This window comes from Ricinus communis, chromosome 2 (assembly GCF_019578655.1).
Source record: "Ricinus communis isolate WT05 ecotype wild-type chromosome 2, ASM1957865v1, whole genome shotgun sequence".
NCBI classification, from domain to species: Eukaryota; Viridiplantae; Streptophyta; class Magnoliopsida; order Malpighiales; family Euphorbiaceae; genus Ricinus; species Ricinus communis.
Window position 1 is genome coordinate 4,813,483 of NC_063257.1, and position 24,693 is coordinate 4,838,175.

General features: G+C 32.7%; 3 protein-coding genes across 4 annotated transcripts; all 3 read left to right on the forward strand.

The window, feature by feature from the left end:
* The first annotated feature begins 7,476 nt into the window (after positions 1 to 7,476).
* LOC8280334 (TRAF-type zinc finger domain-containing protein 1) lies at positions 7,477 to 11,636 on the forward strand. 2 transcript variants are annotated; one of them, XM_002527305.4, is made up of 6 exons: positions 7,477 to 7,637; positions 7,783 to 7,859; positions 8,711 to 8,846; positions 9,057 to 9,194; positions 9,303 to 9,424; positions 11,234 to 11,636. In XM_002527305.4, the coding sequence occupies exons 2-6, from the start codon at positions 7,816 to 7,818 to the stop codon at positions 11,391 to 11,393; spliced, it is 600 nt and encodes a 199-aa protein (XP_002527351.1). In that variant the 5' UTR covers positions 7,477 to 7,637; positions 7,783 to 7,815; the 3' UTR covers positions 11,394 to 11,636. The 2 variants fall into 2 exon arrangements, with proteins under 2 accessions (XP_002527351.1, XP_015579789.1); XM_015724303.3 differs by having other exon boundaries at positions 7,489 to 7,637; positions 7,769 to 7,859.
* A 484-nt stretch (positions 11,637 to 12,120) lies between these two features.
* Positions 12,121 to 19,423, forward strand: LOC8280335 (probable rhamnogalacturonate lyase B). Its single transcript, XM_002527306.3, has 16 exons — positions 12,121 to 12,589; positions 13,362 to 13,471; positions 13,660 to 13,781; positions 14,106 to 14,156; positions 14,644 to 14,763; positions 14,866 to 14,985; positions 15,252 to 15,393; positions 15,725 to 15,895; positions 16,035 to 16,190; positions 16,263 to 16,369; positions 17,014 to 17,104; positions 17,554 to 17,695; positions 17,784 to 17,940; positions 18,207 to 18,323; positions 18,749 to 18,875; positions 18,967 to 19,423. The coding sequence occupies exons 1-16, from the start codon at positions 12,490 to 12,492 to the stop codon at positions 19,201 to 19,203; spliced, it is 2,070 nt and encodes a 689-aa protein (XP_002527352.2). The 5' UTR covers positions 12,121 to 12,489; the 3' UTR covers positions 19,204 to 19,423.
* Positions 19,424 to 20,141: 718 nt separating this feature from the next.
* Positions 20,142 to 24,479, forward strand: LOC8280336 (rhamnogalacturonate lyase B). Its single transcript, XM_002527307.3, has 15 exons — positions 20,142 to 20,262; positions 20,356 to 20,477; positions 20,614 to 20,673; positions 21,033 to 21,152; positions 21,288 to 21,407; positions 21,495 to 21,636; positions 21,736 to 21,906; positions 22,026 to 22,181; positions 22,484 to 22,590; positions 22,767 to 22,857; positions 23,018 to 23,159; positions 23,250 to 23,406; positions 23,502 to 23,618; positions 23,887 to 24,013; positions 24,094 to 24,479. Exons 1-15 carry the CDS (start codon positions 20,221 to 20,223, stop codon positions 24,346 to 24,348), a joined length of 1,929 nt encoding a protein of 642 aa, XP_002527353.2. The 5' UTR covers positions 20,142 to 20,220; the 3' UTR covers positions 24,349 to 24,479.
* Positions 24,480 to 24,693: the final 214 nt, after the last annotated feature.

The following is a 24,693-nucleotide window of genomic DNA, read 5'->3' on the forward strand; positions in this document are numbered from 1 at the left end:
TGTTTAAGGTTTTCGAAAGGGTGTGGTGGGTAAGGGCTAAAGTGACAGGAGGCTATTGTCATTGTCAAAACATTGACGACCAACTCGTTACCTGATTTTGATTATTAGAGCTGTCAAAATACTAGTGCTCTTTACTTAATTTGCTTCGGTTTGAGGATTCAGAAAGATAATGGGCCTCCAAAATAATAATTATGTTTGTTATTTTACTGTCAACTTGCTAATTGAATACTCTTCCTCCAATAAGAAAAAAGGTTTCTAATAATTGACTATGGTCGCCAGTCACGTGAATTATATTTATTCAAATTAATCCAAAACATAGTATTTCTTTTGTCCTTTTGCTTTCTGATTACTATTCGCATTCCCATTCGTAATTTAATTCTTCTTTTTCTTTTTGGGACGACTGTAATTGTAACTATAACATTTCCTACTTTTTGTTTTGTGTTCATCATTAATGACAGCTTATTTTCTTTGAACGAAACACAGTAGCAAACTGTTCGAGCATGGTTTTTATATGACCAATTTATCCAAAGATGGTATAAAATGAAATATCTTATAATTTATAAATTAAGAACTGAGATACTGATATGATTTTTTCTTTTTTATATGAAATAAATAAAATCAAAATAGTCAAGTTCGATTTCTCAACTTAGATCAAATAATGCTCGTTCCTTGTTAATGGTCTTCCTCCAAAGGTTAGATCATCTATTTTGTGCGATTATGGCTTGTGTTCATTTCAGGAGGTTCTGATTCTTATTATTTCAGTTAATGCCTTGTACAAACATCAAAGGGGGAAAATAAATCCGGTTTTACAGCTTTTGAAATCATGTTACCAAACTATTATTTTATGCAGTTAATCATGAGAATAATAAATTAAAAGTGAAGTAACATATATTCGTAAATAGATAAGGAGACACTATGGGAAAGAAAACAACATATATGTGAAAATAACAAGCAAAAAGAACAAGAAGATGGAAAAAAGAAATACATTACTTTTTTATTCTCGTTTGGTTAAAAGCTATTGAAAAATTGATTTAATGAGTCATTTTGAGTGATCAAATAGATTATATCAATATCAATTCGATTTGAGATTTTAGAATTATAACTAGTTCGATAGCAAATCACCGAATTTTAATAATATAGTTTATTTTATGAAATAAATTATATTTTTATATTATTCTTTAAAAAGACATAATCATATATATATATACATGTTCTTGCAATAAATCGTATACAAATAAATTTCAATATTCAAAATATACTTATAGATATAAGAATTAAAAAGACATATGAAAGAAACTAAGTATTCGAGTGATTGGTATATACATGAAGGTCCTAGCTCTCGAGAGTCGGTGAATGCTTCATGTTAGTGATATCTATCAAGAGGCAAATCATAAAGCAGATAGAATGCAAATATAAGTTAACCACTTTTTTATCCTTTTTCTTTTTTGTTTAACTTTGAAAATCGATTTAACTAATTTAAAATATTTTGGATAGAACTTTTATAGATGATGCATATTCAAAATTTAAACTTAATACTATAGTTAAGTTAAAAGAAACTTTATCATTTTATCATCCCTTTTATTAGGGGCTTAATAATGTTTGCGATTTAATGCTATGATGATTATTTGTATTGCCCATAATTTATAATATTATTTTTTATCCTTTTGTCTTCCTTCTACATTTTCAATAAACCACAATAAAATGATTAAATATTAATAAAATACGTTATTCACAGGTAAATATAAAATCATATATCTCTACTCGGAAAATGGAATTCAATGTAATTTTAGTCCTATTGCTTTGAATTAATGGCTGTGGTATTCGCGCAATTTAGGCAAACCTCAGGGCCTCATTCAGAATTTTCATCAAAGAAGCGTTTGGATGCATGCTATGCCACGTGAAGAGTGGAAAGTGAAGGAAAAAAAAGAAAAAGGAAAAACAGAAAAAGAGATTTCCTTTTCTAGCTTTTAAGGTTACCACATTAGGAAATATCTGCAAGAAAACTTCCAACTTTCATCTGTTAATATTGTCGAAAAAAAAAAAGAACCGATTCTACTCTCTCTATCTCTGTCTCTCTCTTTTTCTTTCATTTCTTTTTCTCTATAATAATTTTCTTTTGTTCTTTGATGATAACTAGGTATGTGATCTCTGTGTTCTTATTTATTTATGTGTTTTTAGTGTCTCTCCTGATTTTTCTGACAATTCAAGTCCCTATTTTTGTACTTGTGACATGTGCCCATGACGTGAAACCCGCATTTCAAATCCTAAAAGAACCCTTACTCTGCAAATATATCTTTACAGAAAAAGGTTAACTAATGTTTAAATGCAACTCGAATCTCTGTTCTAGAAAAAGGCAGCAGTATTATTGAGTTGGAATTGATTGGTACAGTGTTCATACATATGCCTTTCTTTGTAATCTTAAATATATGCCGAGAAGTTATTTATTTTTCCTATTTTACAAGTTACATTATATTTGATTATTTAGATACTATTGATTGACCTACCTATATACCGTTGGAAAATTTTGCATAGTATATGGTAATAGCAATTATGTTCATCCCATCTAATGTCGTGTGCCAAAACAACAGTGCCATCGTTATTTCTTTCCCAATGTTTCTCCAACTTGAGAAAACAGTTACTTGATCTCTTTTATGAATATAGACCACATTCCTGAAACTGATGATAACTTTCATTATAAAAGGTAAATATTTCCTGAAAATAATCCAAGTTTGCTGTTGTTTATATTCAAACAGCATTGTTGAGATTTTTTTTTAAAATTTATCTATTTAATAGTTAAATTCTATCATTTTTCTATAGTAGAATAAATAAATAAATTTACCACTAAGTTACCCATTTAAGAATTTAGTTAAATTTTATTTTAAAAACTAGTCAAACTACACAAAATGTTCATTAAATTATGGATTTGCTATTATTATTAATCACTATTTATTACCCTCAATTTATATTTTTATTCTCTTAAATTAATTTATTGATGGCTTATTTTGTATATAAAGCTTTAATAGAAGTCAATATACTTGGGTGAACACACCTAGAAATTACATCGAACTCGTAAAATATAAAAAGAGAAGCAGAAAACATAAATATAGGATTCTTCTCAACCCATGTCATATTTATATATATTTTTCTACTTTCTAATTTTCTATTGATCCTTTCCAATCCTCCAAACGCATGGGAGCCCAGCCAGCATCTGTCAAGATTTTGTCCACTAGCATACACGTGAAGATCACATGCTTGATTAGAGAAATCGAGGCTACTAATGGCACGCCTTTGTCAGTGTTCTATCCGATAATAACCACTTTTACATAACTATCTCGCAAATGAGGTAAACGACTTCATAATATTTCCTGTTACAACTTTAACAAAAGGAACAAAAAGAAAAATAATGAAGTACGAATTCCAAATTAACAACTTGCATTTTGATCTCCTTTTCATAATATTTTCTAAGATAATTTCTTTTGAGCAAGAAAATATAATTATCAAAGCGGTTCATATTTGAGATTTTCAGATACTGAATTTAGTATAATATTTTAATTTTTTTTATTTTAAATAAAACTGTTTATTTATTGATTTTAACCAATTGTTGAACTATGTACGGTTGATCTTTTGACTTATTTACTTAATTAATCTTATTTTAATAGCTATTAGAAATAGTAGGCGTTGCTCGTTCATCTGTCTATATTAGTAACAGATAACAGCATTTTGTCTGGGGTTTTGGTTCCCTGATTAGCCAGGTCCACGTGAATAAAGATAGAACTGACCAATGAAATTGAAGAGTTATTAAAAATAAAACTATCTCATCTCTTTATATTTATTAATTCTTATTTATATAAAGTATATTATATAACTATTTTTTTATTTTATTAAATAACTAATAATATATTTATTAGGATATAGATTAGATAATTTCTTTTAATCTTAAAAAGCAGCCGGTAATCAAGGGCACTGAATAAAATAACATGATATTTGCAGCTCCCACTAAAGAACTTGGACAAGTGTCAATCATCAGCCAAATGATATAAGTGCGTAGACCAAGATAAAAATTATTAAAGACTTTCATTATTATATTTCTTTATGCTTAGTACTTCTTTTTCTTTTTATTCCTTTTTTTAGTAAAAAAATAATAATAAATAAATAGTATGGAAGTCCAAACTGCTAAGAAAAGTGTGCAAAGAAAGGTGATTAGGCTTTTTTCTATGAAGGGGATGAACATTTTATATATAGTTACCTTTTTTTAACATTTCTCCACCCACCTCCATTCTCTCTTTTTAGGTGGTTAATTAGGCCCAACCACTTGTTTTACTCAGGTGCAAGAGTTATATTCTTCAGATTTCTTAAGCCCATGATTTTAATATTTATTTTTAAAATATTTTCATTATTATTATTAAATTAAAATATCAATTAATTAGATTGATTCTAAATACTATAAATAAATAAAAATTAAGATACCGGGTAGTTATATTATTCAGAATTGATACATATAACTAGTGAATGAATTTATCATACTAATTAAGCTCTTGATTTCTATATAATATAATAATTTATAAGAGATGGAGCTACACATTAGATAATTCACCGCCAAAAAATGCTCTCAATCTGAAAAGAGATATGTTGTGGATAATGATAAAATGTAAACTTTATTGTTGTGCACTAAATTAGCATCAATGAATTGCTGAATAATTTGTATTCTTCTTTTTATTTGGGAAATTGAGTAACTCTTTTTCTTCGTATTAATTCTTTATTTTATGATTAAGATAAATAAATATATAAATATAATGAAATTTGTATATTATTATCCACTCTTAAATAATCTTAGCATTGTGATTTAGATTATCCTAATAAGATATTCATAATTCATGGTATGATAATCACTAAAGCCCACATCATTAATTAATTGCATTAATATGATGATGATAGGTATCATTGCTGTTTTGCTTTACCCAATCACATCTATAATATATCACATTTAGGTTCAGAAAACTCAAAACAGTAGTTGAACCACCACTTAAAGGTAGGTTCCCTATCCATAATTATAGTGAATTATATAGTGAATGGTGAAGTTTTATCTAAACATTTAATTAAATTGTTCCATCAAAAGGAAGTTTAATTACACTGATAGTACGTTTCTCTAGGTCAACTATGGCATGCCCTAGCCTATATTACTTTGTTGGCTGAGAAAACTCCATCTACCAATTCCTTAATTAATTTGTTATCATGTACGCAATTCCATACAAAAACCTTATAATTGATTACATTTACACTACAAACTCTCAATTAGAGACTTATGTTTTAGTGACCAATTTTCTTTTTTTTTATTTGTGTAAAACGTAAATACTTTCTAAAATTTCATATTAACAGTCTCTTTTACAAATCAAAATAATTTTAATTATCCGTCACTTTTATATATCAAATTAATGCAATATTAGTTGTTTTCTATTTTATTATCGTGTTGGAATATATATAATAAATTATAGCTTATCTTTTATCTATAATTAGACCTATTAAATTTTTTTTAATCTAAATGGACCTACTAAAAAACCGCAATTCGTGAAGGGGGTAATATACAATCTAATTTCATAACAATAGGGAAAGCAAGTATATGCTCGCTATTACATGTTAATGGAGACTATGTCATGTAATGCACACTCAGTCTTGCTACTATTCTATTCTATCGCAAATATCGAATTTTATTGGTAAGGAAATTATGTAAATGAATCATTATATAATGTAACAAATCAACCTAATTTATAGATTTAGCAGATCTCTTATTTCCTTAATTGATAATGTATTTACACTTCTTTTCTACATATTCATCGAGCTTCACTTTATTTCAGAAAAGAAGAAGAAGAAGAATATTTGATCATATCCATCCTAAAACTTACTATTATTATCCTTTTAAAATTAATTAACACATATGCATGCTTAATTATTCTCCAACGCATAGGAATTCCACTTCCTTGAAAAAGAAAAAAAGATTGGTGGACTTCACACATGAGATCCACACAAAATCACGTCTATAATTATGAGTTAAGAACGCGCTTAGATGCATATATTTGCAATTAATTAGAAGCTAATGTAGGTTTATAGGGGCATGCATGATACAGCCTGGTACTGGATGCCTGGTTAATTATAATTAATTGCGAAAACTATAGAAATAGAACGTGACGTGCGATTCCTTAAGAACTTCCATTAGTGGATTGCTCTCTATGATTAACATTATATTATTCGATAACCCCAAAATTAACTCAGAATTAGAAAAGCTTGCCAATTAAGCCAAGCCGAATTGGTACGTAGGTACGTAGAAATTTAGCAGATATAACCTGTCAAAAAGAGCTCAACGCCCTTCCTTAGTTCACTCTTCCTAAATATAGTATTCTAAGTGAGCTCTTGGAATCCTCTTCCTCTCCACAAACAAGCAATAAAACCCAAAACAAAAAAAAAAACAAAAAATGGATAAAGTGAAAAAGTTGAAATTAGTGACATGTTTGCTGTGTATTAAAAAAGAAACCAAAAAGAAAATTCCAATTTGCACCAATGCTGCCTATTCTTTGCAACATATAATTTTAACTAAATTTAATTGTTATTTGAGATATAAAAGCCATATTCCCTGCCCCCACATTCCCAGCAAGTATCCCTGTGTTTCATAGATGAGCACAGCAAAAACTGCTATTGCTATTACCTGATTTGCCTCCTTACCTAAGTCAACACTGCCGACAAATATTGCGGAATGTAATTTTTGAGGTACGAGGCTGGAGATGACTAATTAAATTAACAATTCAATAAATATATAATTGATAATCTATATGGTATAAAAAGATTACTACGTTAATTTATTTATATATTAATTTTAAAAATTTAATTAATAATACTATTTTTATTTAATCAGAAAAAAAAGTTCATATTACTATGCTATTTTTTAAAATTGAAATCAATATTTAATTATAAAATAATGTAACATTTAATAATTTATTATATTATAATTTTTAGAATATAACAACACAAAAAATATATATAGGTTGTAGACACGTAGAATTGTATTAATAAATTATATATTTCGGATTTTATATGTAGATTTGTACTGTATTTATCATCAAATGATTATCATATTATATTAGAATATATAACTCTTGTAATAATTGAAAAAAGAGAGTCTAATATTTAGATGCCTAAAATTCTAGTATCAATTCTTCTCCAAAGACAAAATGTTTTTTTCTTTTTCTTTTTCTTTTTTCTGCTAGTATTAATCCCAGTAAAAGGAGAGAACCTCCATATATATATAATTGAAATTGAAGGTTCTGTTTCAAAAAAATGAAAGGGCTGATGGAAAGGTCCACTATCGTTGGGCTAACAATAGGACGAGGATTATCTCAATAGATAAAATGGCGTGTGAAGAACACGCAATACGAGGTCGCGTGAATAAATGAGGAAAATCATAGATGTCGACCCAAATGTCCTAAAAGTCTCTCTATCTAAAGTTAGTTGAACCTAAGTAATCAATTTCTCCCTCTCTCTCATTTCTCGTCTTCGAGTCTGCAAAATCCCCAATTAAATTACAGGAAGGGAAAAAATTTATATATCAAGAATCACAAATACATTGAGTCGAATTTATTTATCTTTAGGTAAATAATGACCACGGCTACACTATTATTCTGATGATAAATGCATGCATAACCATCTTAATATTTTTTTTGACTGTAATCTCGATCCATTTTTGTCCCCGATGATTGTTTTTTTTTTTTTGATTTATAAGGTCTTCTTTGACAGGAGACGACGTCTTTTTTTTTTTTTTACACCGATATGGCAGTTGCATCGGAGGAAACCACAACCATGTGCAATCACTGGTAATTTTTTTTTTCTTTTTAATTGTGTCCTTTTCGGTGCGGGAATTGTGTAATATAGACTGTGCGATCTTGATCTTTTGTTATTTGTTTGTTATGTTATTGTTTTGTTAGGTTAGATCATACGAGTATAACATACAGCTGATCAGGACCACGATTTAGTTTTACTTTTAATTTTGCTGTTTGATGATTAATTATGTGTCTGGTTATTTTGGATTCTGAGTTACATTTTGTTGATCTGGTTGTATCTTAGTGTTGTTGTGTCTTTGTGTCAACATATTTTAGTCATGTTAGAGTGTTCTTTTAATAGTTTAGTGAGTGCCTCAACCCTGATATTTGAATATATGCATTTTGGCCAATCTGATATGATTATATGAACTTTGGGATAATCACACCTCAAAAGCTAGCTGTTACGATAGGAGATATGAAGTCCATATACACCGCACACCAAAGTCTCATACTTGTGATATAGGATTCAAGTCCCATACTTTGCTTTTAATTTGTAATCCTAATAATGGTCATATGCTGGATCAAATAATCTTTTTTCCCTCGTTTCTGGAGCATAATTTTCTTGATATATTTAATGTTGATGTATATTTAGAGTCAATACTTCTGCTTTTCAGAAAAGAGAAATGATAGAAATATTCATTCTCAAGAAGTTTATTGTCTTTCATTATTCATGGGTTGTGGAAACTTTTATATTTTGGGATCTTTATCTTTTTTCCCTAAATATTCTAGGTTAAATATAATGATCATCTTGAAATGGTTGATGCATCTTCTGTCTCTGTTGACTAAGTTTTTGTTGGTGAAACATAATCAATCAGTTGATATGTAGTTTGTTTTTGTATTTCCAGTAACAGAGCTATCCCTTCCTTGAACTACGATTTGCACTCTGTACATTGTTCTCGAAACCTTGAAAAATGTAAAGTTTGTGGTGATATGATCCCAAAAAAGCATTATGACGAACATTTCTCAAACACTCATGCTCCGGTATGTTGGTTTATTTTACGCTATTCACCTTTATTCAGTGGGGAATTATGTAACATGTTTCAAGAAAGTAATTGTGGAAAAGCGTCATTGGCACATGGAAAGTTTCATAATTGGTGGGGTTACACAATGATGTTCTTTTCTTGAACTGTGCAACATGGTGAAGTTTGTTTTGTGCATACTGTACTATCTTGACCTTATGTATTTGAGCAGGTGGCTTGTTCCCTCTGCAGTGAGACAATGGAGCGTGAAGTTCTAGCAATCCATAAAGGTGAAAATTGTCCTCAAAGGATTGTCACTTGTGAATTCTGTGAGTTTCCGTTGCCTGCAATTGATCTAGCTGAGCATCAGGTAGGACCATTGATAGTTTAGAAATTACTAGTTAGTTTTTTCTGTTTCATACTTCAGTACCAATTGATATATGCACTTCTTTTCATACTTTTGATTATGAAATTTCAGGAGGTATGTGGCAACCGGACAGAACTTTGTCATCTGTGCAATAGATATATTAGACTGCGAGAAAGATACAACCATGAGATTAGATGCACTGGTGTGACAAATAATATCGTGGGAACTTCCAGGTAGATATATCATCCTTCTTAGTCGTCACCTATAATTAAATACTTTTTTAGTCACTAGATAAATTTGGATGATTTATATTGTGAGTCGAAATTATTGCCAAATTGATTTCCTTTTGCTTTATCCAGTCTCAGGACTTGTTGAGTAGTGTTAATCTTGTGCAAGTGTTGGTTGTTAAGTATTAAATTCATAAGCCTCAAGTTGAAGACATTCATCCTGGATTGAATCTTGGTGAATGTGTTTGATTTTGATCACTTTGTTGTGGAATAGCACAGCAAGTGGATGTAGAATAGAAGCATAGTTTAAGCCATTAAAATAGAAATGGCATGTGACAGTGAAGTCAATAAAAGAATGTGTAAGCATGTGGGTTCATGTCTACGGTGATGGTTAATTTGCAGCAGTTGGTATTTACATGGGAATATATTATATCAAAGCACATGCTATGAGGAAGGTCTTCTCATCTGCTCAGCATGAGCTGCCATATATTATGGCATGCTATCTAAAGCACATACTTGACTGGCTTTTGTGCACAAATTAAAATTTCAGTTATCTCAAAAGTCAAATCTCTCCTTGCATGATTTAGACGAAGAAGTGGGCTAGAACACTGAACTTGATTTGTAAATTTGTAAAAAATGAATTACATTTTAGAGCTGAAGATCTGTTGATACTTGGACCTGTGAACTTTTTGGAAGGTAGCTTGATAACTGTCCCAGCTTGAAAGTCAGCTTCTGTAGGCACCTTTGGGCGGAATTTGGTTCTGCCACTATATGGCACTTATTATCAAGACCTTTGGGGTGTGTGCCCCATTTATGTTTCCTCCCTATTGATAGGTATTCTAACCTTGTTCTGACATCTTTATTGGCCTTTTAATTGCTGCTAAGGAGTCTACATGTTAAAGTTTCATGATAATGGCAATTATTATATGGACCTATGAATTGTGTGCCCCATTTAGATTGCGGTTGGATGTTCAAAAAGCAGGTTTAGAAATTTGTTGATTTAATATATTCATTTTTTAAATTTTTTTATAAACTGCTTTTCTCAAACCTGCTTTTAGGAAAAACATCTATTCACCTGCATTTTGCAAAAAAAATTTTCAAAACTCAAAAAATCATTCAAAATAAAAATTGATATTGGAAAAGCGCTTTCTCAAACTCAATGCCAAACTCACCCTTATATTGCCTCTCTATTATTAGGTGCTTTTGATCTTGTTCTTGCATCTTTGTAACCTTTTTAATTGCTGCTTGTGAGAAGTCGGCATGCTAAAGTTCCACTATTTTTTTTGAAATGGTTGATTTTGTCGATCCAACTTGAATTTAAGGGAGTGCATGGGAAAGGCCTGTGAAGTTAAGAGTTATAATTGTAATTGTATCCTCTCTTTAGAAATTTTCAATATTGTCCTTTAAGTCGGCATATGTTGCGTGTTTCTATTCTGTTGTTGTTTGATGATTCATCAAGGTTGGCCATATGTGGATTACACATCTGGTTTGAACTTTCAACTAAGAACAAACTAGATAGTCCCTTTACTGCATAATTACTGTTCCATCCTCGAGTAGACCAGTACATTGCCATCCTTGTGATCCGAATGTAGAAATTGATTGAAAAAGTAAGTGTGTAACTGTTTAGATGCTCTAGCCTATGGACTTGAGTTAAGCAAGTATGAAGGAAATGTTCCTCAGTTTACAGAAGTGTAATTGCCTAAAAATGAGGTACGGGAACTCATGAATGATGTGTTGTCTGATTGATTTAGTAATAATTCTTATTCTGGATTTTTTCATCCTTTAACGGGTCTAATTTATTTGGAATGTTTGAAGAGATGTCAGGGCAGCTGAAAGACCACAAGGTGCTCCAAGAAGGCCGCCACAAGATTATTCACGGCGACGTCTGATGTTCACCATTGCAATTACAGGCATTGCTGTGATACTAGGATCACTTCTTTTTCAGAGGAAAACAGAGAATAATCCAGTGCATTAGCAAGCTGAGAAGGTACAGATTAGGGCTTATGTAAATGACATCTCTGAGGCTACTTATTCCATTTATCTGGATATGTGTAATCAACTGAGGCATACTGTTGTTACCCTTTTAACTCATTTGGCTGTGACAGTGCATTGAGAGCTCGAGTATCCTCATTTGTAATGAGCTTCCGCGTTTATTTGCATACAGTGAAGTTACTTGCATGTAATGGTCTGCAATTCTACTTCTGTGAATTTACTATCATCTCCATTTTCAGTTTATTCCAGGATGATGCAGTTCATTTATGTTCTGTTCCGGGTGAATTTACTTTTTATCAAGTAAAGGAAATCTTCAAATTCTAAATTATTTTGTAATTGAAAGGCGATTAAAAGGGCCGGCAAATTATATTCCGCTAACTTTCTGTATGTTTCATAGAAAATAACTTATATTTTATAATTTGATTGTATATAGAAAATCATAAGGTAATTTTGAGTGTTCCACGTCAATAGTAAAAAAAAAACTTTATTCATAAAAACAGAATTTAAATATTTAAAATTCTAAATATTTTATACTTCAAGCTGTGTAATTAAATATAAAAAGATTTCATATCAGAATAGCAAAATTAAAATTCTTTTGATGATATTTTAGTGATTGGTGCCTGGCATCAGTGGTGAAGTAGAATGCCAATAGCTGAAATATTGATCGAAATATATTTGGGTGGTTTTGTACAAGTTTTTTTTTTTTTTTGTTGATTAATTTTTCTGTATCTACCACAGAAATACTGATCCAAAAAGAATACAGAGAAGTATGAAAAAGTTTTCTCAACTACTTTTCAAAAAATATGAGGAAAACACAAAAATATTTTCCGCGAAACAGTCTAAATTTTGTAAAATTAGTTGAAGCTTCACAAATTACAACAAGGGTCAGAGCCCAACACGATCATATTTCTTTTCCAAAAACGCGGCAACGGCTAATCTAGAAATCGGAATTACAAAAAAGAAGAAGCAGTTTTTGAGCAGTTTCCACTTGGACGGTCCTTTGCCGCCATTCAGTCAAAATTAATCATTACTTCCGCGGGCTGGAGTTGCCGATGTACACAACTTCCCAATTTCTCTAAATGAAGAAAAAGCTGCAAAGTATCTTCGCTTCTCTAGGCGATTGCGGTGGGCGGATGCATCATACTCATAGTTCCACTTCTCAGATACCTGCACCCTCTGGTACGCAACTTGAACTTCGAGTCCCATTCATCATATAAAATATGATAAAAGATGTAGATTATAATCCCCTAGTCGGTTAAGAAAAGAGCGCCTTTGTCTTTCAATCTTTTTTTCCTTGTCGTTCAATCTTTTCCGTGAAAAATTATGCATATTATATGCTTTTAACGACGTCTTTCGAAAGAAAACGATTGGTCGTTTTATTTATTAGGATCATCCATTAAACCTGACGAACTAATCCTTCTATTGTTTTATTGCATAAAGACTGTAACGATCCTATCGGCCATGATAATTCTATTTTTAGGAGATAGGAAAATGCAGATCTATCAAATTCAGAAGTTTGACCACGTGTACAATCCAATGGTTCTGCCTTTTGTTACACATTGATGTGACTTTGATGATCCTTCTCTCTGCAAATGTTTACGTTCAAATTCCAATCCATTAGGAATTTAAGGAGGCTTGCTTTTCATCTTTCAAATACCAATTTCTTTTTTTTTTCCTATATTGCATCCCATTATTATTCTTTTAAATTTCTTATACAGCAGCATTTTGACAAGTTCATTGTCCAATTTTTCTTCATTGGTTCATTCAATGCACATACGTAAAAGCACCAAAGGAAACGAGAAAGAGGGATTTCTTTATTCTCTTACCAAAGCAACCTAATCGATAAAAAGAGAACTTTTAGAAGTTGTTTCCACATTTACAAAACAGCTTTTCATAGATTAAACTATATTGTATGTTTCTTTCTTATAGCGGTCCCACTCGTATTTTTCAGATATACAAAACCAAGGTTGGCATTTTGATTATGGTAATCAAGCTCTGAGAAATAACAACTGTGGCACCATGGCTCATCCTGCTGTCCGATTGCATATTCAAGATCGTCATGTAATTCAGTTTTTTGTGCAAATCTTTTATTCTGAAGCTCTCTTTTTATGTATTCTGTTTGTTGCCAATATTATTGAAATTATGATATACTGGAGTACGTTTGTTGCGTGCTGGAAGTATAGTACCTGTTATTAATTTTAAGTTGTATTTCCACTTAATGCTTTGGTTTAATTCTGTGCCTTTTGCAGGTGGTGATGGAGAACGGCATAGTTCAAATCACCTTATCAAAACCTGAGGGTATTGTTACTGGCATACGATACAGTGGCATTGACAATTTGCTTGAAATTCTTAATCGTGAATCGAATAGAGGGTATAGATGCTTCAGCTTTTTCTATTTTCTATTTATAGTTTGTTCAATTTCTGCCGCAATAGCTGGGCCTACACAGTAGCTGGGCGTAAGATAACTTATAATTTTTTGTAAGACAGCACTGATCTGGACTGCAGGTATTAGATTAGAAGATTCAGATTTACAACTTTAAGCATAAACTAACTGGCAGTCATGCACTGTTGCTTCTTACTTCTCTGTTCTTATATTTATTATTATTGTTACTGTTATTTTGCTAACTGCTCCATGAAGACAATTGTTAAAAGGTTGATGTCTTATGCCAACTAGAAAGTTCTTTTAATTGTGTAGGTATTGGGATCTTTTCTGGAATCCACCAGGAGGCAAGGGAATATTTGATGTGTATGCCCTTTTCACTCACTTCTTTTCACATTATGCTCAAAATTTAATGCTTAATATAGTTCAGTCAGCCAAAGTTATTGATAAGTTGATTTTTTCATCTTTCTAGTGACAAACAATTATTACCACAGAATATATCTCATCACTAGCTAAAAAGTTCAGATGCATGTGTTTATTTTTCATTGGCCAAAGAAGAGATTAGGATCAATTAAATAGAAGTTCATCATTGTTCAGCAACTTTCTTTCTTTCATAACATTGACATGTGATCCTTTTTAGAAGATTGCACTTTTATATATCTTTAGACTTCACTATAGTTGTGAGAAGTTGGAGTACTTCAAATTTTTTCTTTATAATGCTTGTGCTGTTGCCTGAAAAAGGAACTAGTTTACTGGAATAGAGAATTTAGAAAGCATTTGGTTGTAATAAATTTCCTACCATTTGAGCTATTGCTTTTACTGATGTGTGAATGAACAACTGGTTGCTATGCAGGATTAGCGGAACAAATTTTAGGGTAATTGTGGAAAATGAGGAACAGATCGAGATCTCATTTACAAGAATGTGGGATTCCTCTCTGGAGGGAAAGTATATTCCGTTGAACATAGATAAAAGGTCATTGCCCAAATTTTTATGTGTACACGCACACAAATGCATCTTTGATTATATTAAGATGTTTCGCTACAAGTTCTAAGTCCGATGTCTATTTTGCTCTAGGTTTATATTGCTCCGTGGTTCCTCAGGCTTTTACTCTTATGCCATCTATGAGCACTTACCAGAGTGGCCAGGTTTTGAACTTGGTGAAACCAGAATTACTTTCAAACTCAGGAAAGACAAGTAAGCATATCCATAACATCTTATATTATATGTGGGCATGTTGAAGATATTATGTTGATAAGGAAGAGATTTTCTTTAACATATAACTATCACTAGAACCTCAAGAATTCTTATTGTTGTACTTCTGAGAAGACTCTGTTACAGTCTTGTCTGTCTAGTGCTGATCATTTCTACTTTGTATTATGATTAACAAAAGGGTGTTCGAGATAGCCTTGACCTCCACCAAAATGCTACTGAATTATGGGTTTCTTTGTTTGAGTGGACAGGTTTCAGTACATGGCAGTAGCAAATGATAGGCAAAGACCGATGCCCTTACCTGATGACCGTATGCCAGGAAGATGTCAAACATTGGGCTATCCAGAAGCTGTCCTACTTCTTAATCCTAAGGATCCGGTGCTTAAAGGAGAGGTAATCCACTATTACTACATGCAACTTTTCTCTCTCTCTCTCCCTTTTTTTTTTTTTTTTCATTTTTCCTATTTATCCTCTTAAAGCCTAAATCGCATTCCTTCTTTTTATTATTATTATTATTATTTTCTATTCTTTTTGACTTTACCAAATTCATAAGGGTTTATAACTGAAACTTTGATCATCGCCAACCTTTCCCAGCTTATCAATCAAAGTTTGAGTAAAGCTGGAGGCTGCCAAAACATTTTGGAGAGAAATTCGAGATGTTTCCTTTATTTCATGAAATGCAAATGAAGAATGCTGTGAAGTTATATATGATAGTTTTATACAGGTGGATGACAAGTATCAATATTCATGTGAAAACAAAGATAATCGGGTCCATGGGTGGATGTGTTTCAACCCACCTGTGGGGTTTTGGCAAATTACACCAAGCAATGAGTTCCGAACTGGTGGGCCCCTTAAACAGAACCTGACTTCACATGTTGGCCCCACAACCCTTGCTGTAAGTGACTGATCCCAGGTGTAGCTGTTAGAAATATTTTATCCTGTTGGTGTCAGACAATTTAATTCCTCATCACAACTTTGTGTATTATTGACTTCAAATGTCTGACTACAATTTCCAATTAAATTGGTTTTGTTAGATGTTTCATAGCTCACATTATGCTGGAAAGGATCTAGTTCCAAGGTTTAACCCTGGAGAGCATTGGAAGAAAGTTTTTGGCCCAGTGTTTATCTATCTCAATTCTGTACCACCTGGTTATGACTCTCGTTTCTTGTGGGAAGATGCCAAAACTCAGGTTTAACACCAAAGTAATTGCAAGTTATAGAACAATTGGATAGTATAATCACTGACCTAAGTAAATTTACAGATGATGACTGAAGTCCAAAGCTGGCCTTACAGTTTCCCAGCCTCCGAGGATTTCCAGAAGTCAGAACAACGAGGGAATATTTGTGGTAGACTGCTAGTCAAAGATAGGTAGGCATTCAAGATACCTAATGTGTAATTGTGAAATATGATTCATTTGATAAACAAAATACTTGCTAAATGTATGTCCCCTAGCATATTGGTTATATATAAGATATAATTCCTGCTGGCAAACACCCTAGAGCGGTGATGTATTGATTGCTTGAATTCTCATTGTTATTCTTAGTATTGTCATCACTCTAGTTTGTAGTGGCATGATTGCAAAAGAAATGTGGTCTTGGGCTTGGTTTGGGTTTGAGACTTTTGAAGTTATGCAACTTGAAGCCCCATGAACTTTCAAGAAACTTGAATGGGAAGTTGGATTATGTCTGAGTTTATAATCATAAACAGTATAGATTTTCCAAGAGTCTAAATTCTGGACCTATCGAAAGTAAGGACCGCCAGTTGAAAGATTCTAACGTTGGTTGATTTGAACATAGCCAGTTTCCCGAGCTAGAATGAAGTAGAAGGTAAGAGCTGACTGCCATTAAGAAATTTTATTACATTCTTTTGGTATGATAGCTGCACCCTTGATTCTGATCTGAGTTTGTGTAAGACCTGTAAATGATGGGTTAAATAGAAACATGAACGATGATTTTCATATCCTGTTGTTATGCTAGCATAGATGTATGTAATTTTGTTATTTTAATGCTTAGGTATTTGAACGAGGACTACATTTTTGCTAGTGGAGCTTCCGTAGGGGTGGCCCCACCAGGTGATGTTGGATCATGGCAGAGAGAATGCAAGGTTATTTCATTATATTTTCATCCAATTTATAATTATCTATTACATCAATTCACCTCCCAAAAAGGGAAAAGAATTAGTACACAGATGACTTCTTGTCATTTTTCATTTTTCCTAATTTGTGGAGTATATAGAACGTCCACTGGATACTACTGTTAGAGCACCAATAAAAAATAATGATACTCAATGAGAAGAATTAGAACATTTTAGCTTCACATTTTTTTGCACTGACAAGTGCAATTTAATAGTTCTTGTCATAGATATGTGAGATGGTAATTGCTTAATTCTGATAAATGAGTTGAGCAGATTCAGTATTGGCAAAATCTGTAGGCAATCCACATCTTCTTCAAGTTCTTAGGACAAGTAGGCGATTGTCTCTATATTGAAGCTATTTTTTGGGATCACGTCAAACACTGATTAGCTTTAGAATGTTGCTTGTTTCTTCTCATTAGGACTACCAATTTTGGACCACAGCAGATGGGAATGGCTACTTTTCCATTAGAAATGTCCGTACGGGCGACTATAATCTTTATGCATGGGTCCCTGGATTTATTGGAGATTACCGATGTCAAGCTGTCATTACCATAATCTCAGGTTTATTTTTCAGATATTATGATAGCTTTTTAATTCTGCTTTTGTAAATGACGGATGTGTTATAGGTTTCAAACAACATTCAATACAGGTTGTAATATTGATGTGGGTGATCTTGTATATGAACCTCCAAGAGATGGACCCACATTGTGGGAAATTGGCATCCCTGATCGTTCTGCTGCAGAGTTTTATGTTCCCGATCCAGAACCGAGACATGTTAATAAATTATTTATCAATCATCCTGACAGGTTTGCTCTTCTTGTAACTCAATATAATTTAATAACAAGTAATGGACAAAATGGATAGATGTGTTTCATTGGACTTTGTTTCTGAATCGATTGAAAAAAAAAATCACATGATAACCACTTAAATTATTCACATTATTTAATATAGTCATGTTAGTATTCAAATGATAACTTTATATATGGCTTATTTCTTGTAACTCTTAGAAGTATATGTAATAACAAAAATATTTCTCCTGAATGATGCCTTAGCTATTCCCTTCTACTGGCAGGTTTAGACAGTATGGGTTATGGAGCAGATATGTGGATTTATATCCTGAAGTGGACTTGGTTTATACAGTTGGGCTTAGTGACTATAGCAAAGATTGGTTCTTTGCGCAGGTTGTGAGGTGCATTTCTTTCAACTTTAGCTAAGCTTGACGGGATGAAAGCTTCAGTCCTTTTTAAATCCTAATTGAGATCGATTGCATCTGCGTAGATGACTAAATGCATAAACATCTTTTTTCTTCCCTGACAGTGGATAAGCTTCTAACTCTTGATGAATTTAGATGCCATTTATTTAAGTGTTTTAAAATGATGAACTTTCACAAGAAAACACTGAAAGTAAAATCTGAACAACCGTTAGTCACCTATACCTCCTGCCCTTTGGGAAAATGGCCATGCCAAAACACATGCTATTACTTATGCGTGGTGTTGAAAACTTTGGCAATTATGATGCAACCCTTTTGTTTGCCATTTTCTGGTCTTCTCTTTTAGCAATAGATTAAAAAGTCATTACAAATTATTCTCATCCTACAAGTTTTGTTTATTTCAGGAGGAGAGATGATGGTACACATGTAGGTACTACGTGGCAAATCAAGTTCAAACTTGACAAAATTGATCAGAGGAGTAATTATAAGTTGCGCGTGGCCCTTGCATCTGCAACTCTGGCAGAACTGCAGGTAGTAGCTCTTCACAAACCTACGTATAAGTGTATCCATTTTGGTTAAAATTTTTAGGGCTAAACATTTGTTTGATCCCTTTTTCCTGAAGGTTCGCGTCAATGATTCAAAAGCCGTACGCCCTTTATTTACAACGGGCCTAATTGGGAGAGACAATTCAATTGCAAGACATGGGATACACGGGCTCTACTGGCTGTACAATGTGAATGTGCCAGGTGCTCGGTTAGTTGAAGGGGAGAATACCATCTTCTTCACACAACCAAGATGCACCTGCCCTTTCCAGGGCCTCATGTATGACTATATTCGTCTCGAAGGTCCATCCTTATAATCCACAAACATATCTTCATATTTATGTAATAATTAAAAAGGATCCAATTTCATATGCGGTTTAGGTTGATGTATATTCCTCCATAAATATTTAGGCTACCTAATGATGGGAGGATATGCTTGTATTATATATATGTATCAACGATAATGGAAGGATGACCTATAGATATTGTAAATGATGGATTTGCTCTTTTTCTTGTTAATGATGCGGATTCTCTTTATTCTTGATTTCTGCAATAGATTCTCATTTTGTGATCGATTTCTCTGTTACCGCAAATCGCACAGGGATTTCGTGATGAATAATGACACATTCTTGGCTTCTCATGTCAAAACTCCATAAGAAAAACACATTGCATATGGCATCATGAGGCATCCAGTTGTATGTTCGACTGTTGTCCATAGCGTTTGGCAACTTGCCCAATTATTTAATGTACGGATCAAGTTTAAAACGGGCAAAGATAACACAGCAATATTAAATTACTTAAGAGAGATCCATGTTACAATTTCGTGGCTACCAACCAAATACTACCTCTTTAATATGGTATGTGTATAGATTTATAAAAGTTCAAGTAGATAATAATAAGAAGGTTGCATGGCAAAAGATTAAGCAGCAGTCAAAAGTACTCGAAAGCTGATGGAAAAGTTGTAATTTTATAGTGTTATCATTAGCTAAAGATCATTGTTTCAAGACATGCCAACCATGCCCTTTAGGTCCAATAGCCGATTCTTGGCTGATACAAATGGCCATTGTTGTACGCTTTGTCTAGTCTACCAAACTTAAGTAGTAGTGGCGAGTGGCGACCAAGTCAAGAGATTATCTATAAAGCACAAAAGTAGTAAGAACAAAGCTTTATCACCAGTTTAAGCAAGCTAAAAACCAACAGAACAACTCCTGTATGTACATATAAATATATACGTATATATAATATTCGTATCCTCTGCTGAATTCTCAAAGTGATTTTCAAAAGCTTTTGGTTGCTAGTACTAATAATAGATAGGACCTATCAAGGACCTTAACATGCCACTACAAGGGGTGCAACTCAATATTCAAGATAATCATGTAAAATCCAAGTCTGCTTGATTTTCTTTTTCTTCTTAGATTCATGTACAGATGCTAGAATTTTACAATTTTCATATATTATATATTCTGTAGGTGATGTTGGATAATGGAATCCTGCAAGTTACACTTTCAAATCCAGAAGGAATTGTCACTGGCATACAGTATAATGGCATTGGCAACTTGCTTGAAGTTCTTAATGATGAATCTAACAGAGGGTATATGTGACTTCACAATTACTTCTTTATTATTGATATTGTTGCTTAAATTAGAAAGGAGAAAAGAAGCAAAACTTATCTAACTCTTATATAATTGCTATAATACATTGATCCAATATCTGCAATATGCATGCAGGTATTGGGACCTGGTTTGGAGCACACCAGGAAGCACAGGAACAACTGGAATTTTTGATGTGTATGTTCCTTCTTCTTAATTTATTTCTTACTTAATAGTTGTTCTATTATCTAAGCTCCAAAAATTAAAAAATTGTCATGCTCGCATACTGGCTTACTATCATCAACACATTAATATAGAAAAAGTAAACACTTGAAAAAATTGAAACGGATGTTTCACTGACTAAATTATTTTCTTTATTTTTACGTCTCAATTTTAATCTTTAGATGAAAGCTAATTTTTAAAAATAAAACAGGAAAATTTGTCCCTTTAATTTTCAACTTCGCATTGTTGGCATATCCCTAAAGAATTTAAACAAAATTGTTAATATTTTCATTTTCTTTTTCTTAAATCATGAAGACGTGATTTCTAAAATGCAGGATCAAAGGAACAAGCTTTAAGGTTATAGTGGAAACTGAAGAACAAGTGGAGCTCTCATTCACACGATCATGGGATCCCTCCTTAGAGGGCAAGCTCATTCCATTAAACATAGACAAAAGGTCTGATATAATAAATAAATAAATATCATCTACCTATTTATTTCAATGAATATATTATTTGGTTTTCTTTTAAAAATCGTTATGTGCACAAAAATAAAGATGCTGCGCACTGAAGAAGCCAATACAATTCTGCAGGTTCGTGATGCTTCGTGGCTCCTCAGGATTCTACTCATATGCAATCTTTGAGCATTTGAAAGAATGGCCTGGTTTCAACCTGGCAGAGGCCAGAATTGCATTCAAGCTTAGAAAAGAAAAGTAATTCCAGTTCTTTTTCTTTTCCTTCTTTTTTTTCTTCTTTTGGTTCCTTACCATGTTGTTGATATTGAATTGGTTTATATATAGGTTTCACTACATGGCAGTGGCTGACAATCGGCAAAGATATATGCCCTTACCTGATGACCGTTTGCCGCCAAGAGGCCAAGCCCTGGCCTATCCCGAGGCTGTCTTGCTTGTCAATCCTGTCGAGTCTGAGTTCAAAGGAGAGGTATAGGATTTTTATCCGAAATCTCTGGCTGACTTTAGTAGTATTTCTGTTTTTATTAGGAAGAATGTTATGCAATATTTGATTTGTAATTATGTGTAGTTGGATGACAAGTACCAATATTCATGTGAGAACAAAGACATCAGGGTACATGGTTGGATTTGCATGGACCCATCTGTGGGGTTTTGGCAAATCACACCTAGCAACGAGTTTCGATCTGGTGGACCCGTCAAACAGAACTTGACATCTCATGTTGGCCCCACCACCCTTTCTGTAAGTGCTTAGTTAATCAGCCTCTTCACTATAGAACAAATCATGCTTATTTTTTCATGTCTTCTTTCACATTTTAATTTTATGGGTTAAACTTAAACATCAATTTTAACTATAATCAGGTGTTTCTCAGTGCTCATTATAGTGGGGAAGATTTAGTGCCAAAATTTGTCGCTGGAGAGGCTTGGAAGAAAGTATTTGGTCCTGTTTTTATGTATTTGAATTCTGTCCTGGTTGGAGATGATCCTCTTTCACTTTGGGAGGATGCCAAAGAACAGGTTATACAATACTAAACTATATGCAGTAAAGTTAAATCTAGAAGGGTCATTTAATCAAAACAAGAAAATTAAATGCAACAGTCTTGTGAAAATTCTTGCGGACAATGGTTCAGTGAGCCTCTTTCTTAATAAGCGGTCGTCTTATTACTGAATTTGTGATGGATTCATCAAATTTCATTACTCGTGTTCTTGTAGTCTAATGGAACGTATTAAAAGAAAAAAGAATCCTGATTTTTAATGAATGAGAACTGCTCTTTGTTAGGAACCAAAAACGAATTAAAATTATTGATGTAATATTGCAGACGGAGATTGAAGTCCAAAGCTGGCCCTATTTTTTTCCAGCTTCGGAAGATTATCCAAAGTCAGAACAGAGGGGGAGTGTGAGCGGCAGACTACTTGTCAAAGACAGGTAGACGTGCAAATCTACGCTTTCGTTGATCGTTTGGTTTCTAAGAAAGTGAAGGGAAATATTGATAATCTCATTCCCTTTCTTGAATGTGTAGATGGGGTTCTTTGTCTTTTTGGTTTTTCATTGTCTGATGATAATTTAAATTAATAAGTTCAAATTGATCACACATTGTCTAGGTTTGTTAGTGATGATTATATATCAGCAAATGGAGCTTATGTTGGATTGGCCCCACAAGGAGATGTTGGATCATGGCAAAGGGAATGCAAGGTGACCATCTTTTTGCTTAAACTAGCCAGCCAATTCTATTCTTTACAAGTTGCAACAGTATTGTCTTATTTCGTTTAAAAAAGTAATCAGCTTCCATTATTATCTATAAAAGTATAATCTCACAGATATAGATATTAATTACATTGCAAATGCTAATTAGGACTATCAATTCTGGAGTAAAGCAGATGAGAATGGTTATTTCTCAATTAACAGTATACGTACGGGTGATTATAATCTTTATGCATGGGTTCCTGGTTTTATCGGTGATTACCGGTGCGATGTTGCCATTACCATTACCTCAGGTAGGATTGCTAATTTTTCATTCTGAAGTTAGGCTTCTCTTCTATACCGAAGGCTTCATACGTGATATAACACATCATCCGCTGGTGTAGGTTGTGATATTAATATGCATGATCTTGTGTATGAGCCTCCAAGAGATGGCCCAACATTATGGGAAATAGGAATTCCTGATCGTTCCGCTGCAGAGTTTTATATTCCTGATCCAAATCCTATGTACATCAACAAACTCTATGTTAATCATCCTGACAGGTTAGCATCAATTATAAAAGTTTTCAATATCTAGAGCTAATCAATCATGTCAGATAGCATTACCGTTTTACTGGATTCATGGCTGTTCTTGTCAGGTTTAGGCAATATGGACTGTGGGATAGATATGCTGAACTATATCCTGATGGAGACTTAGTATATACAGTTGGTGTCAGTGACTATAGAAAAGATTGGTTCTTCGCTCAGGTTAACAGGTGCAATTCCTTCGCCCTTCAATATCAAATTTCATTTTGGATACATAAGGATTTCATATGAGCTCCCGATAAATTTGAACCTGCAAGCTCTTAACGAGGAAATCAAGTTTTTACCGCTGAGCTGTCCAATATTACTCCCATGATTTCTCATTATTAGTTTGTAATTATTCCTCTAAACAATGCCTGAAAAGAACAAAAGAGAAGGTTTCATTTGAACTACATGGCAAAATCTCTAGTATTAATCACTTGGCTTGCTAATACATTGCAGGAAAAAAGATGATAATACGTACCAGAGAACTACATGGCAAATCAAGTTCAAACTAGACAATGTTGATAAAAATGGCATTTATAAACTGCGTGTGGCAATTGCATCAGCAACTGTTGCTGAATTGCAGGTATATATGTATATAGAATTTGATATGCACTTATTTTATTATATAAAATATGTACTAAAAGAAACACCTTTTTTATAAAGGTTCGAATTAACGATCCAAAAGCGAATATTATATTTTCGAGCGGAATGATAGGGAAGGATAACTCAATCGCAAGACATGGAATCCATGGACTTTACTGGTTGTACAACGTAGATGTACCAGGCGTTCGACTTGTTCAAGGAGGTAACACAGTCTTTTTGACACAACCAAGAAGCAGCAGCCCCTTTCAAGGGATTATGTATGACTATATTCGTTTAGAAGAACCTCCTGCTTCTGCTCCAAATAAGATAATATAAGATTAAATATTTTGATTTTAATCAGTTTTCTTTTCTTCAATTAAAATTTATTTGTGGTTATTGTTCATGTAGTGTAAGATTTACCTTAGCCTATTTCCATTTTTCTTGATAATCTTATTAGTTGCCTCCAATCCATTGCATATTTTTCATTTTAACCATTTTAGAACCAAAAACTTAATTGTAAAGAACATATTATTATTATTATTATTATTATTATATATCAGAATTTGACTAAAAAAGTTTAGGAGTTAATTGAAAATAACACAAATTATTGGGATTTTTATTATTTAATTATTCTGACAAAAACAGAAAGTGGAAAAGAAATGAATCAAAATTATGGTATTG